The following is a 17,455-nucleotide window of genomic DNA, read 5'->3' on the forward strand; positions in this document are numbered from 1 at the left end:
TTCTGTCCCAACAGGTTCAGAGTCAAACAGGTTCAGAGTCGAACAGGTTTAGAGTCAAACAGGTTTAGAGTCAAACAGGTTCAGAGTCAAACAGGTTCAGAGTCAAACAGGTTTAGAGTCAAACAGGTTCAGAGTCAAACAGGTTCAGAGTCAAACAGGTTCAGAGTCAAACAGGTTCAGAGTCAAACAGGTTCAGAGTCAAACAGGTTCAGAGTCAAACAGGTTTCTGTCCCAACAGGTTCAGAGTCAAACAGGTTCAGAGTCAAACAGGTTCAGAGTCAAACAGGTTTAGAGTCAAACAGGTTCAGAGTCAAACAGGTTCAGAGTCAAACAGGTTCAGAGTCAAACAGGTTTAGAGTCAAACAGGTTCAGAGTCAAACAGGTTCAGAGTCAAACAGGTTTCTGTCCCAACAGGTTCAGAGTCAAACAGGTTTCTGTCCCTCCCAACAGGTTCAGAGTCAAACAGGTTCAGAGTCAAACAGGTTCAGAGTCAAACAGGTTTAGAGTCAAACAGGTTTAGAGTCAAACAGGTTCAGAGTCAAACAGGTTTAGGGTCAAACAGGTTCAGAGTCAAACAGGTTCAGAGTCAAACAGGTTTCTGTCCCAACAGGTTCAGAGTCAAACAGGTTCAGAGTCAAACAGGTTTAGAGTCAAACAGGTTCAGAGTCAAACAGGTTCAGAGTCAAACAGGTTTCTGTCCCAACAGGTTCAGAGTCAAACAGGTTCAGAGTCAAACATGTGGAGCAGCTGGACCAGGACAAAGCTGATTCCAGATTAAATCCTGATGTTTTTAACCCTCTAAATGTCTAAACTCACTGTGATTATTTAAAGTCTCCTTTGGTGGTTTCTTGTTGTTGATGTCGTGTGTTTCGTGGGTTTGAGCGTGATTTATTAGCAGTAAATGAAAGACTGATCTGATCTCAGAGTTTCTGTCTATATTAAATATTAAATATTTCAGGATGAAAGGGAATAAAATCTACCTCTGCACACACTCATCTTTTCTGAAAATAAAATCCTCAGTCATCACTCGCTCGTCTGCCTCCTGTTTCCTCACATCATCGCAGCTCAGAGAAATATCGCACCAACATTCACAAATTATGAGATACATTCGACAAAAATATCAACATAATCTCTGAAAGATATCATCGACTTTTGTAAGAAATATGAACGTTTATTAGTTAAATATCAGCTAAGCATCGTTACCAATCTGACAAAAATCGGAAAACATCCAAATCTATCTGGGAAACATCTCAAATAAAAAAAGTGCAAAAATATCAGTAAAACAGGATCGACACCGGAGAGAGCGGCCGAGTCCTCGCCGCAGCAGCCGCAGGTTCGAGTCCCGCCTGCAGCTCTGTGCTGCGAGTCGTCCTTGTTTTGTTTCTTTGTTCTTTGTGTTCTTGTGGTTGTTTGTTGTTTGTCTACTTTTGTTTTCTTTTTTTTCTGTAGTTGTGTTTGTTTTTTCATTGTCTTTTTTATTACTTTGCTTGTTCCTCATAATGTTGAATGTTCTTTGTCTTCTTTTGTTTGTTTGTTCATTGTCTTTGTTTGCTTGTTTTTCCCGTTTTTTGTTTTTCTTTGGGTTGTTGTTTATCTTTTTATCGTTTTATTTTTATTTGTTGCTTCTTTTTTTTCTTTTTGTTGTTTTATTTGTTTGTTCTTTATGTTGCTGCGTTTTTTTTTCATTGTTTTTGTTACGTCTTTGTCTCCTTTTGTTTGATTCTTCTTTGTGTTGTGGTTGTTTTTTGTTTGACTTGTTTTGTAATTTTTCTTTGTTCTTTTTGTTATGTTTGTTTGTTACTTGCTTTATTTTGTTTGTTTCTTACTCATAATGTTTATATTAAATGTTCTTTGCCTTCTTTTGTTTGTTTGAGGTCCTTTTCATTTTGTTTGTTGTTTGTTTTGATTTGTGTTTGTTCATTGTCTTTGTTTGTTTTGTTTTGTTTTGTTTTTCTCCCTTTGTTTGTTTGTATTGTTGTTATTGTTTGTGATGTTTTTAATTTTTGGATTTTTTGTCTCCCTTTGCTTGTTTGTTGTTTGTGATATAAACACTGTTTGGTCTTTGTCTTCTTATGTTTGTTTATTTTTTGTTTGATCATTGTTGTTGTGGTTATTTGTTGTTTGTGTTTTCTTTTCATTCATTTTTTTATGTTTTGTGTTTGAGTCAAGCTAACAGCATGAGGCCACAACACACAGCATTTTAGCACAAACATTCACGCTAACAGCATGAGGCCACAACACACAGCATTTTAGCACAAACATTCACGCTAACAGCATGAGGCCACAACACACAGCATTTTAGCACAAACATTCACGCTAACAGCTTGACACAACAACATATAGCTCTAAAGCACAAACAGCCTTGCTAACAGCATGATGCAATAACACAAAGCATTTAAGCACAAACAGTTAAGCTAGCAGCATTAGGCAACAACATACAGCTTAGCATAAACATGCAGACATGTAGAGCAGCAATAGCGTTGTCATTGCTTTTGCTTATTTATTGTATCGTTTTTGTTTGTCTCTTGTCTGGTCATTTTTTCAGTGTGGATGTGAGCGGATGCTGCAATCAGAAATCACATCGGGTTTCAAATTGTCGCGTCCTGACGTGGAAAAGGTTCTGACTTCATCTGACCAAAGTTTCCTGCCAAACAGACGCAGCTGGTTAAACTGGACCTGCAGGACGTCGGCGCTTCCATCTCCAGCTCAAACAAGTTTGGCGAGACCTCGAAACCCGAAAAACATTGGAATCTGAAAACGCTTTGGACTCATCGCCCTGCACACAACATGAGCTTTTAAATAAATCAGGCTTTAAAAAATATTACACATTAATATCATTTCCTACTTTCCTTGAGTTTATTTTTTAACCAGCATCAGCCCACATCATAAAATTCATTAATTTGCAGAATTTTAACCCTTTAAATGCAAGGTTTTTGTCATGATGCCACCATGTTTTTAGATGTATAAAAATATATACATTGTCAGTCTCCTCCATGCTCAGTGTGAGTGTAGCTGCTGACAGTCTGGGATATGTCAGTGTGTGAGTGTAGCTGCTGACAGTCTGGGATATGTCAGTGTGTGAGTGTAGCTGCTGACAGTCTGGGATATGTCAGTGTGTGAGTGTAGCTGCTGACAGTCTGGGATATGTCAGTGTGTGAGTGTAGCTGCTGACAGTCTGGGATATGTCAGTGTGTGAGTGTAGCTGCTGACAGTCTGGGATATGTCAGTGATCAGCAGCTACATTGACTGTGACAGGTCACCTAGTGGAAATAGCATGTATTTCCTCCATATGCCAAATATGGTCAAAATGACCTCATCAGGTGGAAAATAGTCAAAATGACAAATTCAGAGTCAAAAGCCCAGAATGACACCCAGAAATAATACAAGTCCTGTTTTTCTGCTCTGATGGCTGTGGGATCAAAAATGTCAGTTTGAATGGGTTTCAATGGAGCATTTTTGGACCTGAACAGTCTGAATGTAACTATTTAGTTTCCACAGTGTATTTTAGACTTATTGTAGGAGCTGAGCTGCAAATTCACTGATTACACTCAAATACACAATCTGGACTACATTTAGGACACATGCATCAACACACACACAGTTATCACAACAGGAAGAAGAAAAGAGACTAAAATGAGACAAACAGTCTCTAAAGGGTTAATGAGAATTGTTTTTAACAGACAAATTTATCAGCGGCGTCGATTCTTCGCGTTGACATTAAAACACTTTATGAATCACAGGTGAACTCTGTTGTCACATGATTTCTGTGTCAGTGTTAGCGTGTTAGCGTGCTGGCGTGATCTGTGGGCGTGTCCTGCCTGCAGACGGCGCTGCGGTCTGAAGCTACAGAAGACTGATGGAGGTCGGCTGCTGTCATTACTTACAGTCCTCCTGGAGGTCACAGTCTCTCACACAGAGGGGTCAGAGTTCGGGGGTTGGTCCGGTCTAAGTGCTGTGGAGGAGCTGAACTTCCCGTCGCCGCGTCTTTATTTCTCCGCCTTCATCTTACTGTCGTACGTCCCGGCGTTCCTGTACGCTCCCACGTAGCCCGTGTTCTCCACGATCTCCTCCCGGCCCTCCCGACCTTTGCCCCTGCCGCTCTCGTCGAAGCGCTCCTTGTGTGACCCGGTGTAACGGGACGCGTCAGTCAGGCGGTCCACCGCCGCCGCCTTCGCCACTTTCTGAAGGAAACACAGAAGACAGGAAGTACGTGAGTCCAGACTCTGTTTGCAGTCCGACTTTAGAGGAGCTCCAACTCACACAGGACACACGCAACAATATTTACACCTGCAGACACCAGTTTACCTGCCGACCTGAATCACAGCCGCTCGCTTAAAAACAAACGTGACTCAGAACCTCACGACCAACCGCACCATGCTGTCACCACCTGATGACATCATGAATACACCTGATGACATCAGGAATACACCTGATGACATCATGAATACACCTGATGACATCAGGAATACACCTGATGACATCATTAATGTATTCGGCTGTTTCAGCCGACTTTCCTTCTAAATATCACAAAAACTAAAATCATGATGTGTGTTTGAGGGTCACGTGATGTGTGACAGCTGGCGGTCTCACCGTCACGCCCACGTTGGCGGGCTCTCGGCCCTCCACCAGTCTGAAGATGGACTGCAGCGCCTCGTCTCTGCTTTGACCTTTGAACCTTTTTAGGGCGAGTTCCTCCAGAGCTCTGCGAAACTCCTCAAAGGTCATGACCCGAGACGTCTTCTGTCTTCACACACAAACATAAAGACACTAAAGACACTGAGGGACTGTGAGAGACACTGAGAGACACTGAGAGACACTGAGGGACAGAGCTGCAGCAGAGGACAGCTCATCTGTGGAGACTTTTGATCAGAAACATTCGGCAGTTTTATATAACAGAATGATTTTTTTTTATTGTCCACTAACGACCCAAAAAGACAAGAGCTGTCAAACCGTGTGGACGCTCGTCTGCAGACTCACTTGACTTTGGAGAAGACGATGTCCACGTCGGTGCCGCTGACGTTCTTGCCGTCGATGATCTTGCAGTCTTTGCACAGTTTGGCCCAGTTCCTCCCGGTCAGCTCCTTCCCCGTAGCCTTCGTGTCTCCGTGGACGGCAAACTTCCTAAAAGACGTCAGGAGCTGCTCCATGTCCGCGCTCTCCGCCATGACGGGATGATTTCTGCAAAATGAGACAATCAGCTGAAGACGTCATTTCCTTCACACGCTTCACGCCCTAAAATCCGCACAGCCTGAGCTCAAAGACGATGGAAGTCAGTCAAACATCATGAACAACGATAATCAAACAGAATCCGGATGTTTTTTTTATCAGGTTTTAATCACAGACTGTAAATAAAGATGGAGGCCGCGCGCCCTCTGACCGCCGCTACGCTGAAGGGACGTTAAAATGCCCGGGTACGAGTGTTGCCATCTTGAGCGGTGATGTCATTGGGAGCCCTGCATCTGCGCAGTAGCGATTTCCACGGTGGGGAGTTCCCGCCCAAACACCTGACCGACCAATCCTGAGAGGCTGCACTGAATGCGAGCGCTCGGATTGGCTGTCACAGCTGTCAATCATGGTGGAAAAGCTTCTTTTTTTATGTTTTAATAATAACTCATTAAAAAACTTATCATGAAAACAAACACCCTAACAGACGTTAGGGCGATGAGAGCTACCGTCAGGGACAGACACCCTCTGTGGAAAACATTTATTTGTTGTGTACTTTTAATTTTTTATTTCAGCCTGTGACCATTCAGTAACATGAAGGGGTGGGGCCTAGGAGCTGTACTGCAGACAGACAGCAGGGGGCGCTGCAGACCGAGTCACCTCACTGTGAGGGCGCCGTCACATCCTCCATCTTTATATACAGCCTTTGCTTATAAAGAATAAAAACACAAAACATTTGGACTAAATATTTCTGACTGCAGAGATATTTTCATGTTTATGAGCAGAGTGTAAAAACATGATGATTCACCAGCATGGTTTTGTTTTTCACCGCAGGTAACGCAGCGCAGTGATGTCATCAAGAACGCGGTGATGTCATCACGAGCCAGTGATGTCATCAAGAGCGCAATGATGTCATCAAGAGTGCAGTCATCAAGAGCGCAGTGATGTCATCGCGAGTGCAGTGATGTCATCACAAGCCAGTGATGCGCCTGTGTGTGTCTATGTCTATGTCTGTGTGTGTGTGTGTGTGTGTGTGTGTCTATGTCTAGGTCTGTGTGTGTGTGTGTGTGTGTGTGTCTATGTCTATGTGCGTGTGTGTGTGTCTATGTCTATGTGTGTGTGTGTGTGTGTGTGTGTGTGTGTGTCTGTGTGTGTGTGTGTGCGTGTATGCCTTTGTGTGTGTGTGTGTGTGTGTGTGTCTGTCTGTCTATGTTTGTGTGTGTGTGTGTCTGTGTCCATGTCTATGTTTGTGTGTGTGTGTGTGTGTGTGTGTGCGTGGGTATGTCTGTGTGTGTCTGTCTGTGCGTGTGTGTGTGTGTGTGTGTGTGTGTGTGTGTGAGACATGACCTCACTCTGGTTTCTCAGACTCGTGTGATCACACACACATTGATGCAATCCCTAACAGCCGTTGTCATGGTTACAGAGTCAGACTGACTTCTCCATGTTGTGGTGCTGCCACAGTGCATGATGGGAATTATTAGACCCTGAATGATGGACTCCAAGTATCCCACAATACCTCACGCAAAGATATGTACAACTGACGGTCACTTACCAACAACATATCCCATCATGCATTTCACTGTAGGAGCTGATACTTCATGTGATCAGAGCAGCAGCACAAAACTAACCGCACGTGTGACATCATGGTGACATCATGGTGACATCATGGTGACATCATGGTGACATCATGTGTATCTGTTGTGAACACAGCTGTAGCTGGCGACAAGGACGTATTTCAACTGTGCAACAGTTAAAACAGTTTTGTGTGTGTGTGTGTGTGTGTGTGTGCGCACAGATGTTCAGCTTCATAGATTTCATCGAGTTTATTTTGGACTCTGAAAGCTGAAGACGAACTTTCTGCTGGAATTTAATTCAGGTTCATTTTTATTTTTACTGTTTGAGTCTATGTGTGTTTACAGTGTCTGTGTGTGTGTATGTGTGTGTGTTTGTGTGTGTATGTGTACACACTGTAGGGGTATGTGTGTGTGTGTACACTGTAGGGGTGTGTCAGTGTGTGTGTACACTGTAGGGCTGTGTGTGTGTGTGTGTGTGTTACTGACTGTTATCCAAATATGAGGTCACTGAACATGAATACATGTTTTGTTCATTAAAGACTGAAAGATGATGTTGATCTACAGTCGCTCATTATTTTTCTCATTATTCAGAAAACACATGCAGTATTTATCACAGTACACAGAGTACTACACACTACACAGAGTACTACACACAACAAGAGTACTACACAGTCCGCCTGTAGTTGAGCACAGTCTGTCATTCACTGATTAACAGTCAGAATCATTAAATAAATTAATGTTTTCTTTGTCGGTTTGTTTGTCTTCAAACGTCAGAGAAACGTTTCTGTAACGTTTCTGTTTGTTTGATCGTCAGCAGTTTTTCACTCCGTCTCACAATTATTACAAACATCTGATACACAACATCTTTACTCACTTTGGTTTTATACAGTATTTTACAGTATTTAACCCTTTGAACGCTGAGCACATTGGGTTGATTTCTTTTGAGAACATCAAATGTCCCACAGATCGTTAAAAATTAGTAGATTTAGACAATATGTTTTTAAATACGAGTAAAACATGGAAAAAAAAACAACAACCCAACCATTATTTGCATAAATATAAATATTTTTAAGCACTTTGATGTTGTTTTGTTTTTGTTTCAATTTTTTTTTAGTTTTTTTTTTGGGGGGGGGGATTTTCTTTTGATTTTTACTTTTCTTTGCATATTTCTGATTCATTACCTCTTAAACTGATCACTGTCTTCTAACCATATTTTTTAATCAAAGCAAGCAAATTTGCTCAAGTTTCAAAAGCTTAAATGACAACATAAAAGTCTGTCTCTTACCTGTCTGTCCTCTGTCCTCCTGTCTGTCCTCTGCAGTGTTCACAGGATCACAGCGAGCTCTGCAGCGCTGCAGGCTTGTTATCGTCTGTTTATCCTGTCGCCATGGTGACATCCTGTCCCACATCAGGGGAGGGCCATAAAACCAGCGAGGGAGGGGGAGACGAGGAGAGGCGGTCCTCCTGCAGGACGCTGTCAACGCTGCAGGTCAGAGGTCACCGGGGTCAGAACAAGAAGTACACACACTTACTGACCTGAGCAATTATTATTATAATTATTATTATTATTATATAACAAATAATTATAATGAAAATGGCCTTAAGTGATCTCAGAGAAAGTGGCACAAACCATCCGTACGGAGACATGACACAAGAAAACCAACCGTGTGAACGTCCTGCTGATGCACAGACACCTTTTAACTCTTTCACAGCAAATTTAAACGTGTTCACGCAGCTTTTCAAACACGAGTAAATCTGCTAAAAACAGGTTCAGACTCGGAGCGGAGCTGTGTACACAGCTCTGCAGCAGACGAGTCTGCCCCCCTGTGTGTTTTTCTTTATCCGTCTGTTCGACGTCACAGACGGAGAGCAGGTAAACAGGTAAACAGGTAAACAGCTGTTCTCTCTGACTGGTTCAGCGTCTCTGTGAACTGGCTGCAGACTGGTGTGGATCCACGAGTCAGCTGTTTGGACAGAGACGGTCGTTAGTGACGGAGCAGTTGTTAGCCAGTGTTAGCAGGTGTTGGCAGGTGTTAGCGGGTGTTAGCCAGTGTTAGCAGGTGTTGGCAGGTGTTAGCGGGTGTTGGCAGGTGTTAGCGGGTGTTAGCCAGTGTTAGCAGGTGTTGGCAGGTGTTAGTGGGTGTTAGCCAGTGTTAGCAGGTGTTGGCAGGTGTTAGCGGGTGTTAGCCAGTGTTAGCAGGTGTTGGCAGGTGTTAGCGGGTGTTAGCAGGTGTTAGTGGGTGTTAGCCAGTGTTAGCAGGTGTTGGCAGGTGTTAGCGGGTGTTAGCAGGTGTTAGCGGGTGTTAGCCAGTGTTGGCATGTGTTGGCAGGTGTTAGCAGGTGTTGGCAGGTGTGAGCGGGTGTTAGCTTGTGTTAGCAGGTGTTAGCCGGTGTTGGCGGGTGTTAGCTTGTGTTAGCAGGTGTTAGCAGGTGTTGGCGGGTGTTAGCTTGTGTTAGCAGGTGTTGGCAGGTATTAGCCGGTGTTACCAAGTGTTGGCAGGTGTTAGCAGGTGTTAGCCAGTGTTAGCCGGTGTTGGTGGGTGTTAGCCAGTGTTAGCAGGTGTTGGCAAGTATTAGCCGGTGTTAGCAGGTGTTGGCAAGTATTAGCTGGTGTTAGCAGGTGTTGGCAGGTGTTAGCGGGTGTTAGCCGGTGTTAGCAGGTGTTGGCAGGTGTTAGCGGGTGTTAGCCGGTGTTGGCAGGTGTTAGCCGGTGTTAGCCGGTGTTGGCGGGTGTTAGCAGGTGTTGGCAGGTGTTAGCGGGTGTTAGCCGGTGTTAGCAGGTGTTGGCAGGTGTTAGCGGGTGTTAGCCGGTGTTGGCAGGTGTTAGCCGGTGTTAGCAGGTGTTAGCGGGTGTTAGCCAGTGTTAGCAGGTGTTGGCAGGTGTTAGCGGGTGTTAGCCGATGTTAGCGGGTGTTGGCGGGTGTTAGCGGGTGTTAGCCGGTGTTAGCAGGTGTTAGCCGGTGTTGGCAGGTGTTAGCCGGTGTTAGCAGGTGTTAGCCGGTGTTGGCAGGTGTTAGCCGGTGTTGGCAGGTGTTAGCCGGTGTTAGCAGGTGTTAGCCGGTGTTAGCAGGTGTTGGCAGGTGTTAGCCGGTGTTAGCAGGTGTTAGCGGGTGTTAGCCGGTGTTAGCAGGTGTTGGCAGGTGTTAGCCGGTGTTAGCCAGTGTTAGCCGGTGTTAGCAGTGTGACAGCCTGCGGGCAGCAGCGTGCAGAGTACAGTGGTGTACGCTGTACCTGCAGCCAGTAATGACACGTGAAGCACAATGGTGAACAGGGTCCGGTTTCTTCAGGCAGCGATCAGGTGCATTCATAGAGAGCAGAGGTCACGTGACCGTCTGTGCTCATGAAATATCAACAGGAGTCCATGACATCATTCAGGACAAAAATAATGTTTCCTCTGTAAAGAACAAACAGTCCTGCTGTCTCTGTCCACTCTGTCTCCATGACAACACACACACACACACACACACACACACACACACACACACACACACACACACACACGTTGTCTCCGGGGACGCAGCAGGATGTGACCTCATGTCGGGGGTGTGAGCAGGAAGCAGCTGTCAGTGTAACGTCACGTGTTTTGTTGATCTCAGCGTCTCTGAAGTGACGAGCTGTTTGAAAATCACAAACACAGAAACATGATTTATTTGATTGTAACAGACAAATACCATTAATCTATAACTGATAGTAAGAAACCGCCAGATTAAACACAGTCACTCAGGTTATCACTGAAACAGGAAGTCTGTCTCACCTGTAACTGATCACCTGATCACCTGATCGTGCTCAGTTTGGATCCTGATTAATGCCTCCTGCTCCGTCACTCTGTCACCCTGAAACACAGTCTGAGTTTAATCACTGTTCAGGGGTCATTATATTTAAAAATGAAAAAAACATTAAAAAGCTTTATTTTTGTCAATAAAAATTTGATTTTTTCTAATTTTACGATTTTAAAGTTTGAAACTTTTTGCTTTAAAGAAATTGGCAAATTTTAAAGAAAGAAGAAAAAAGGTTTGCTCATTTCTTATTTTTGCTGATTTTTCTTCCTTTAAAATATGTTGGGATTTTTAAAGAGAACACTTTGATGATTTTTAAAAAGATAGATTTTTGTCGTTTTTTAAAGACAAAATTTTGGTAATTTTTTTTCTAAAAAGGTTTGGTTATTTTTAAGCTCTTGATTTGTTTCCTTGATTTGATTTGTTTCCTGAAAACATTTATGGCAAGTTTTAGAGAAAATAAATTTGGCACAAACGGCTCCTTCAGGCGCCTCCTGGTGCTCAGACAGATGGCGTCTGCAGGAGCCGGGGATCGAACCCGCGACCTTCTGATCAGAGGACGACCCGCTCTACACCCCGCCGCTCCTCAAAGGACATTTTCATCTCAACACGAAACACGACTGAAGCTCAACAGAAAGCTGCAGCTGCTTAACTGGAAACCAGTCTGAGACCAGTATGTGCTGAACACTGTGTGTGTGTGTGTGTGTGTGTGTGTGTGTGTGTGCACCTCTCAGTGCCACTCCTTTCTGATTGATGTTGTTATGATGTTGTCGTGGCTGGTTGCCGGGGCAACCCCTCCTCACATTGCAGAGGGATGATGACATCCAACAACACACACACACACACACAACAGACACACACACGCACACACACGCACGCACACACACACACACACACGCACACGCACACACACACACACACACGCACACAGATGTTATCAGAGTGATCATCAGGCGACTGTCAAAATAAAAGCCTCCTGATCAGTGGTGATAAAAGTGTAACTGGTCCCAGTGCGTGTGCGTGTGTTACTGGTGTGTGAGGGAGGAACCAGTCTGATGTAACCCTGATGAATCCATTAACCCCGCGTGCTGGCTGTGGTGCAGGTCATAAACTCACAGAAGTTTGTGTGTTAGTTTGTTCAGGCACAGATGTATCAGCAGACACTAATATTCTAAAATATTATAAATCAACATGATTTTCTACTTTCATTAAGTTAATATTTTAACCAGCATCAGACCTAATCGTAAATATCAAATATTCATTAATTTTCAGAAATGTACCCCTTTAAATGGCAGGTTTTTGTCATGATGTGACTATGTTTTTAGATGAAAAAAACACAAATTATTGTCAATATACTACAAACATGTTGTCGTCATCAGGTGGAAAATAGTCAAAATGACAAATTCAGAGTCAAAAGCCCAGAATGACACCCAGAAATAATACAAGTCCTGTTTTTCTGCTCTGATGGCTGTGGGATCAAAAATGTCAGTTTGAATGGGTTTCAATGGAGCATTTTTGGACCTGAACAGTCTGAATGTAACTATTTAGTTTCCACAGTGTATTTTAGACTTATTGTAGGAGCTGAGCTGCAAATTCACTGATTACACTCAAATACACAATCTGGACTACATTTAGGACACATGCATCAACACACACACAGTTATCACAACAGGAAGAAGAAAAGAGACTAAAATGAGACAAACAGTCACTAAGGGGTTAAGTGGCGGCTGCTTGTAGCATCAAAAATGTTGCAGCCCGGTGCGTCTCGTACCGCCCCTAAAGGTGGCCTCTGAGCCTCTGAGCCATCCAGCGACCTTCAGCCTGATGAGGCGTTCAGTCGATCCACCAAACATGCGTCCGCCTCCTCTGACTCATCGTTTACATTTAAAAACACTGATGACATCACACAGTGACTCACTCACCTGCTCAGGTGTTCATTGCTGCTGAGCTCACCCGGCCTGCAGCCGCAGGAAGTCTGAACGGAATCAGACGTGTCGACCTTCATCGTGTCAGCTGAGGGAGCCGGGAATCAAACCCCGACCTGCTGAACAGAGACGAGCCACTGAGCCACAGCAGCCTGAGAACATAAGCAGCATTAACCAGCTGCAGACTCACGCCGGCCAGCCAGCAGGGAACGTTCCCACAACGCTGACTAACATCACCTACGGGGTTATGTTTTATATCAAACATTCTCATCTCACGTTCAGAGAACATTTTAAGGATGTTTATCAAGTCAAATAATGTTCCTGTGAGGTTAAATACTGGTGAAACGTTTGAACTGCAGCACTCTGAGGATGTTCTGGTGATGTTGAGAGGTGACAGATCAGTGAATGTTCTTTGTATAACGTTCCCATAATGTTACATGAGAACAAAGGAAGAACGTTTTCAATGCAACATTCAGAATATGTTATTGAGAACTGAGATTACACAACACTTTATTAATGAAAATGTGATGTTTAAACAATAAAAAAAGATCTTTAACTGTTTTGATGTTTATAGAGAACGTTAGCTGAACTTTAAGAATAATGTTCTGGGAACTATAAGAAAGAAAACACTGCATTGGTTGCACTGTGATATTCTCAGAATGTTTTTAGAACCAAAGATTGACTGAATCAGACTGAATCACCCCCCAAAAACCTGCAGATCCACAGTCTGTTAGACCGTTTACAGACGGAACAAAGAGTCACTCACCTCTGACCAAACCACAACTCTGCAGAACCACCCCATCCACCTGAGGAGAACCCGAGGAGAGCCTGAGGAGAGCCTGAGGAGAACCCGAGGAGAGCCTGAGGAGAGCCTGAGGAGAACCCGAGGAGAGCCTGAGGAGGAGCTGAGGAGAACCCGAGGAGAGCCTGAGGAGGAGCTGAGGAGAACCCGAGGAGAGCCTGAGGAAAGCCTGAGGAGAACCTGAGGAGGAGCTGAGGAGAGCCTGAGGAGAACCTGAGGAGGAGCTGAGGAGAACCTGAGGAGGAGCTGAGGAGAGCCTGAGGAGAACCTGAGGAGGAGCTGAGGAGAACCCGAGGAGAGCCTGAGGAGAGCCTGAGGAGAACCCGAGGAGAGCCTGAGGAGGAGCTGAGGAGAACCCGAGGAGAGCCTGAGGAGAACCCGAGGAGAACCTGAGGAGAGCCTGAGGAGGAGCTGAGGAGAGCCTGAGGAGAACCTGAGGAGGAGCTGAGGAGAGCCTGAGGAGAACCTGAGGAGGAGCTGAGGAGAACCTGAGGAGAGCCTGAGGAGAGCCTGAGGAGAACCCGAGGAGAGCCTGAGGAGGAGCTGAGGAGAACCCGAGGAGAGCCTGAGGAGAGCCTGAGGAGAGCCTGAGGAGAACCCGAGGAGAGCCTGAGGAGGAGCTGAGGAGAACCCGAGGAGAGCCTGAGGAGGAGCTGAGGAGAACCCGAGGAGAGCCTGAGGAGAGCCTGAGGAGAACCTGAGGAGAGCCTGAGGAGGAGCTGAGGAGAGCCTGAGGAGAACCTGAGGAGGAGCTGAGGAGAGCCTGAGGAGAACCTGAGGAGGAGCTGAGGAGAACCTGAGGAGGAGCTGAGGAGAACCTGAGGAGGAGCTGAGGAGAGCCTGAGGAGAACCTGAGGAGGAGCTGAGGAGAACCTGAGGAGGAGCTGAGGAGAGCCTGAGGAGAACCTGAGGAGGAGCTGAGGAGAACCTGAGGAGGAGCTGAGGAGAGCCTGAGGAGAACCTGAGGAGGAGCTGAGGAGAACCTGAGGAGGAGCTGAGACTCATTCCATGCTGAAGTTGCTGTCAGAACTAAACACAGAAACATGAGAACGATGTTCTCAGTCTGAGTTGATTCGGTGAGTTTGATCCTGAGCAGCTCTGAATCTGAGTCTGAGTCTAAATCTGAGTTTGAATCTGAGTCTGAATCTGAATCTGAATCTGAGTCTAAATCTGAGTCAGAATCTGAATCTGGGTCAGAATCTGAATCTGAGTCTGAGTCTGAATCGGAGTATAAATCTGAGTCTGAGTCTGAGTCTGAGTCTGAGTCTGAATCTGAATCTGAGTCTGAATCGGAGTATAAATCTGAGTCTGAGTCTGAGTCTGAGTCTGAATCTGAGTCTGAGTCTGAGTCTGAATCGGAGTCTAAATCTGAGTCTGAATCTGAGTCTGAATCTGAGTCTGAGTCTGAGTCTGAGCCTGAGTCTGAATCGGAGTATAAATCTGAGTCTGAGTCTGAGTCTGAGTCTGAATCTGAGTCTGAGTCTGAGTCTGAATCGGAGTCTAAATCTGAGTCTGAATCTGAGTCTGAATCTGAGTCTGAGTCTGAGCCTGAGTCTGAATCGGAGTATAAATCTGAGTCTGAGTCTGAGTCTGAATCTGAGTGTCGATGAGTCAAACATCAGCTGCAGACTGAAACCACTTACAGATTTATTGATCAAACCAGCTGACAGGTGAAAAAATAACATGAGACACGTTAAAGGAACAGATTAACATTTATCCTCACAGACCATCCAATGTGTCCACTCTGTCCTCTCTGTCCTCACAGCATAAGGACAGAGAGGACAGAGAGGACAGGGAGGACAGAGAGGACAGAGAGGACAGAGTTGCTGTTGGCTGTGGTGGGGGTTGTTATCTGATGTCATGGTGTCTTTGTTTTGTCGTTTTTATTTGTTGTTAGGATTTATTTCTGTTTTCATCGGTCACATGATGGCTTGGCTTCCCGTTGGCCAGACCTGTAACCTGAGACCAGCAGGGCTCAGAACGTGGGCTTTTTTATTCATGTAGCTGTTCTAATAACGCCTTTTTCATCTCAGTCCTCCTCCCTTGTGACATCTTTGAAATTTAACCTGAGTTTAATCAACAGGGACAGTCATCATATCTGAATTAGAATAATAAATAAACAAATAAATAAATAAATACATATATACATAATCAGCGGAGGGAACCTGTGATCCTGGATTAACTCTAGATTACAGGTTTGAGTAAACTCTGGATCACAGGTTAAGCTAAACTCTGGATCACAGGTTTAAGTAAATGCTGGATCCAGATAAAGTTAACTCTGGATCACAGGTTAAAGTAAACCCTGGATCAGGTTAAAGTGAACTCTAGATCACAGGTTAAAGTGAACTCTGGATCACAGGTTAAGCTAAACTCTGGATCACAGGTTAAAGTGAACTCTGGATCACAGGTTAACGTTAACTGTGCATCACAGGTTAAAGTGAACTCTGGATCACCGGTTAAAGTTAACTGTGGATCACAGGTTAAAGTTAACTCTGGATCACAGGTTAAGCTAAACTCTGGATCACAGGTTTAAGTAAACGCTGGATCCAGATAAAGTTAACTCTGGATCACAGGTTAAAGTAAACCCTGGATCAGGGTAAAGTGAATTCTTGATCACAGGTTAAAGTGAACTCTGGATCACAGGTTAAAGTTAACTGTGGATCACAGGTTTAAGTAAACGCTGGATCCAGATAAAGTTAACTCTGGATCACAGGTTAAAGTAAACCCTGGATCAGGTTAAAGTGAACTCTGGATCACAAGTTAAAGTAAACCCTGGATCAGGGTAAAGTGAATTCTTGATCACAGGTTAACTGTGGATCACAGGTTAAAGTGAACTCTGGATCACAGGTTAAAGTAAACCCTGGATCAGGTTAAAGTTAACTGTGGATCACAGGTTAAAGTTAATTGTGGATCACAGGTTAAAGTTAACTGTGGATCACAGGTTAAAGTGAACTCTGGATCACAGGTTAAAGTGAACTCTGGCTCACAGGTTAAAGTGAACCCTGGATCAGGTTAAAGTTAACTGTGGATCACAGGTTAAAGTGAACCCTGGATCAGGTTAAAGTTAACTGTGGATCACAGGTTAAAGTGAACTCTGGATCACAGGTTAAAGTGAACTCTGGATCACAGGTTAAAGTGAACTCTGGATCACAGGTTAAAGTGAACTCTGGATCACAGGTTAAAGTGAACTCTGGATCACAGGTTAAAGTGAACCCTGGATCAGGTTAAAGTTAACTGTGGATGACAGGTTAAAGTGAACTCTGGATCACAGGTTAAAGTGAACTCTGGATCACAGGTTAAAGTGAACTCTGGATCACAGGTTAAAGTGAACCCTGGATCAGGTTAAAGTTAACTGTGGATGACAGGTTAAAGTGAACTCTGGATCACAGGTTAAAGTGAACTCTGGATCACAGGTTAAAGTGAACTCTGGATCACAGGTTAAAGTGAACCCTGGATCAGGTTAAAGTTAACTGTGGATGACAGGTTAAAGTGAACTCTGGATCACAGGTTAAAGTGAACTCTGGATCACAGGGTAAAGTGAACCCTGGATCAGGTTAAAGTTAACTGTGGATGACAGGTTAAAGTGAACTCTGGATCACAGGTTAAAGTGAACTCTGGATCACAGGTTAAAGTGAACCCTGGATCAGGTTAAAGTTAACTGTGCATCACAGGTTGAAATTGAATATTTGTTCAGTAGGTAAGCCAGGTTTAGAATAAAAACTAAACTGAGATTTAAAGAGAGGTTTACATTTAATATCTCTATTTGAATATAGTTTTAAAGTTTTGGTGCAACAGAATTTAAACTGAAACCACGACTAAATCTGATTTAAAGTTAACCCTTGTGTGTTTGGGCCAGACTAAATGTTGAACTGTTCCTTTAGCACGACAATAAAAACAACAACAACAACAGGCTGGAGGCGTGTGATTGGCTAAAATCATCAAATCAAAAAGTCTCAGAGACGCTATAAAGAAGAAAATCTGTGAAACAAAGTTTAAATTCCGGTGACCACAGAGTTTCTGTCAGCCACCAGGTGCATGCTGGGAGTTAGCATTTACATTATTCTACTTTAGCAGTGTGATGTTTGGACAGGAAGTGATGTCACCACTTTCCTCTGGCACTGAGTTACCATGGACACCAGCTGATAGCCTGGAGAAAATAACAACATGGACAGCCTGACCCCTAGATTCCACTGGAACCATTAACAATGACATCAT

General features: G+C 44.2%; 3 protein-coding genes across 7 annotated transcripts in view; all 3 read right to left on the bottom strand.

Annotated features, from left to right (window-relative positions):
• Nucleotides 1-1,522: 1,522 nt before the first annotated feature.
• tppp3 (tubulin polymerization-promoting protein family member 3) lies at nt 1,523-8,177 on the bottom strand. The gene is made up of 4 exons (XM_088086294.1): nt 8,023-8,177; nt 4,978-5,178; nt 4,591-4,744; nt 1,523-4,181 (listed from the first exon to the last, which is right to left on the bottom strand). Exons 2-4 carry the CDS (start codon nt 5,163-5,165, stop codon nt 3,987-3,989), a joined length of 537 nt encoding a protein of 178 aa, XP_087942420.1. The 5' UTR covers nt 5,166-5,178; nt 8,023-8,177; the 3' UTR covers nt 1,523-3,986.
• Nucleotides 8,178-8,565: 388 nt separating this feature from the next.
• LOC148190317 (uncharacterized) lies at nt 8,566-14,733 on the bottom strand. 2 transcript variants are annotated; one of them, XR_015778032.1, is made up of 5 exons: nt 13,205-14,733; nt 12,436-12,554; nt 10,492-10,570; nt 9,969-10,351; nt 8,566-8,701 (listed from the first exon to the last, which is right to left on the bottom strand). XR_015778032.1 is itself a non-coding variant. In XM_088084451.1 (2 exons), exons 1-2 carry the CDS (start codon nt 14,283-14,285, stop codon nt 12,523-12,525), a joined length of 1,113 nt encoding a protein of 370 aa, XP_087940577.1. In that variant the 5' UTR covers nt 14,286-14,733; the 3' UTR covers nt 12,135-12,522. The 2 variants fall into 2 exon arrangements, 1 of the variants encoding a protein (XP_087940577.1); XM_088084451.1 differs by lacking the exons at nt 8,566-8,701; nt 9,969-10,351; nt 10,492-10,570 and having other exon boundaries at nt 12,135-12,554.
• Nucleotides 14,734-14,874: 141 nt separating this feature from the next.
• zdhhc1 (zDHHC palmitoyltransferase 1) overlaps nt 14,875-17,455 on the bottom strand; it is a 21,191-nt gene continuing 18,610 nt past the window's right edge. For all 4 annotated transcript variants that reach the window (XM_088083333.1, XM_088082945.1, XM_088082475.1 and 1 more), the window contains exon 11: nt 14,875-17,455. This exon is cut by the window's right edge. The gene's annotated coding sequence lies outside the window, so the exon portion shown is untranslated.

The sequence above is a fragment of the Plectropomus leopardus genome, chromosome 1, assembly GCF_026936395.1.
Source record: "Plectropomus leopardus strain MGB_pleo_1.0 chromosome 1, ASM2693639v1, whole genome shotgun sequence".
NCBI lineage: Eukaryota > Metazoa > Chordata > Actinopteri > Perciformes > Serranidae > Plectropomus > Plectropomus leopardus.

What these genes read in the sequence shown, in the direction of transcription:
- tppp3 (XM_088086294.1), bottom strand. Translation starts at nt 5,165, where the DNA reads ATGGCGGAGAGCGCGGACATGGAGCAGCTCCTGACGTCTTTTAGGAAG. An exon ending in ATCGTCTTCTCCAAAGTCAA is followed by an intron (nt 4,745 to 4,977) that starts GTGAGTCTGCAG and finishes TTGTGTGTGAAG; the next exon opens with ACAGAAGACGTCTCGGGTCA. An exon ending in CCGCCAACGTGGGCGTGACG is followed by an intron (nt 4,182 to 4,590) that starts GTGAGACCGCCA and finishes TGTTTCCTTCAG; the next exon opens with AAAGTGGCGAAGGCGGCGGC.
- LOC148190317 (XM_088084451.1), bottom strand. Translation starts at nt 14,285, where the DNA reads ATGTTTCTGTGTTTAGTTCTGACAGCAACTTCAGCATGGAATGAGTCT. An exon ending in GAGTTGTGGTTTGGTCAGAG is followed by an intron (nt 12,555 to 13,204) that starts GTGAGTGACTCT and finishes TCTGTTCAGCAG; the next exon opens with GTCGGGGTTTGATTCCCGGC.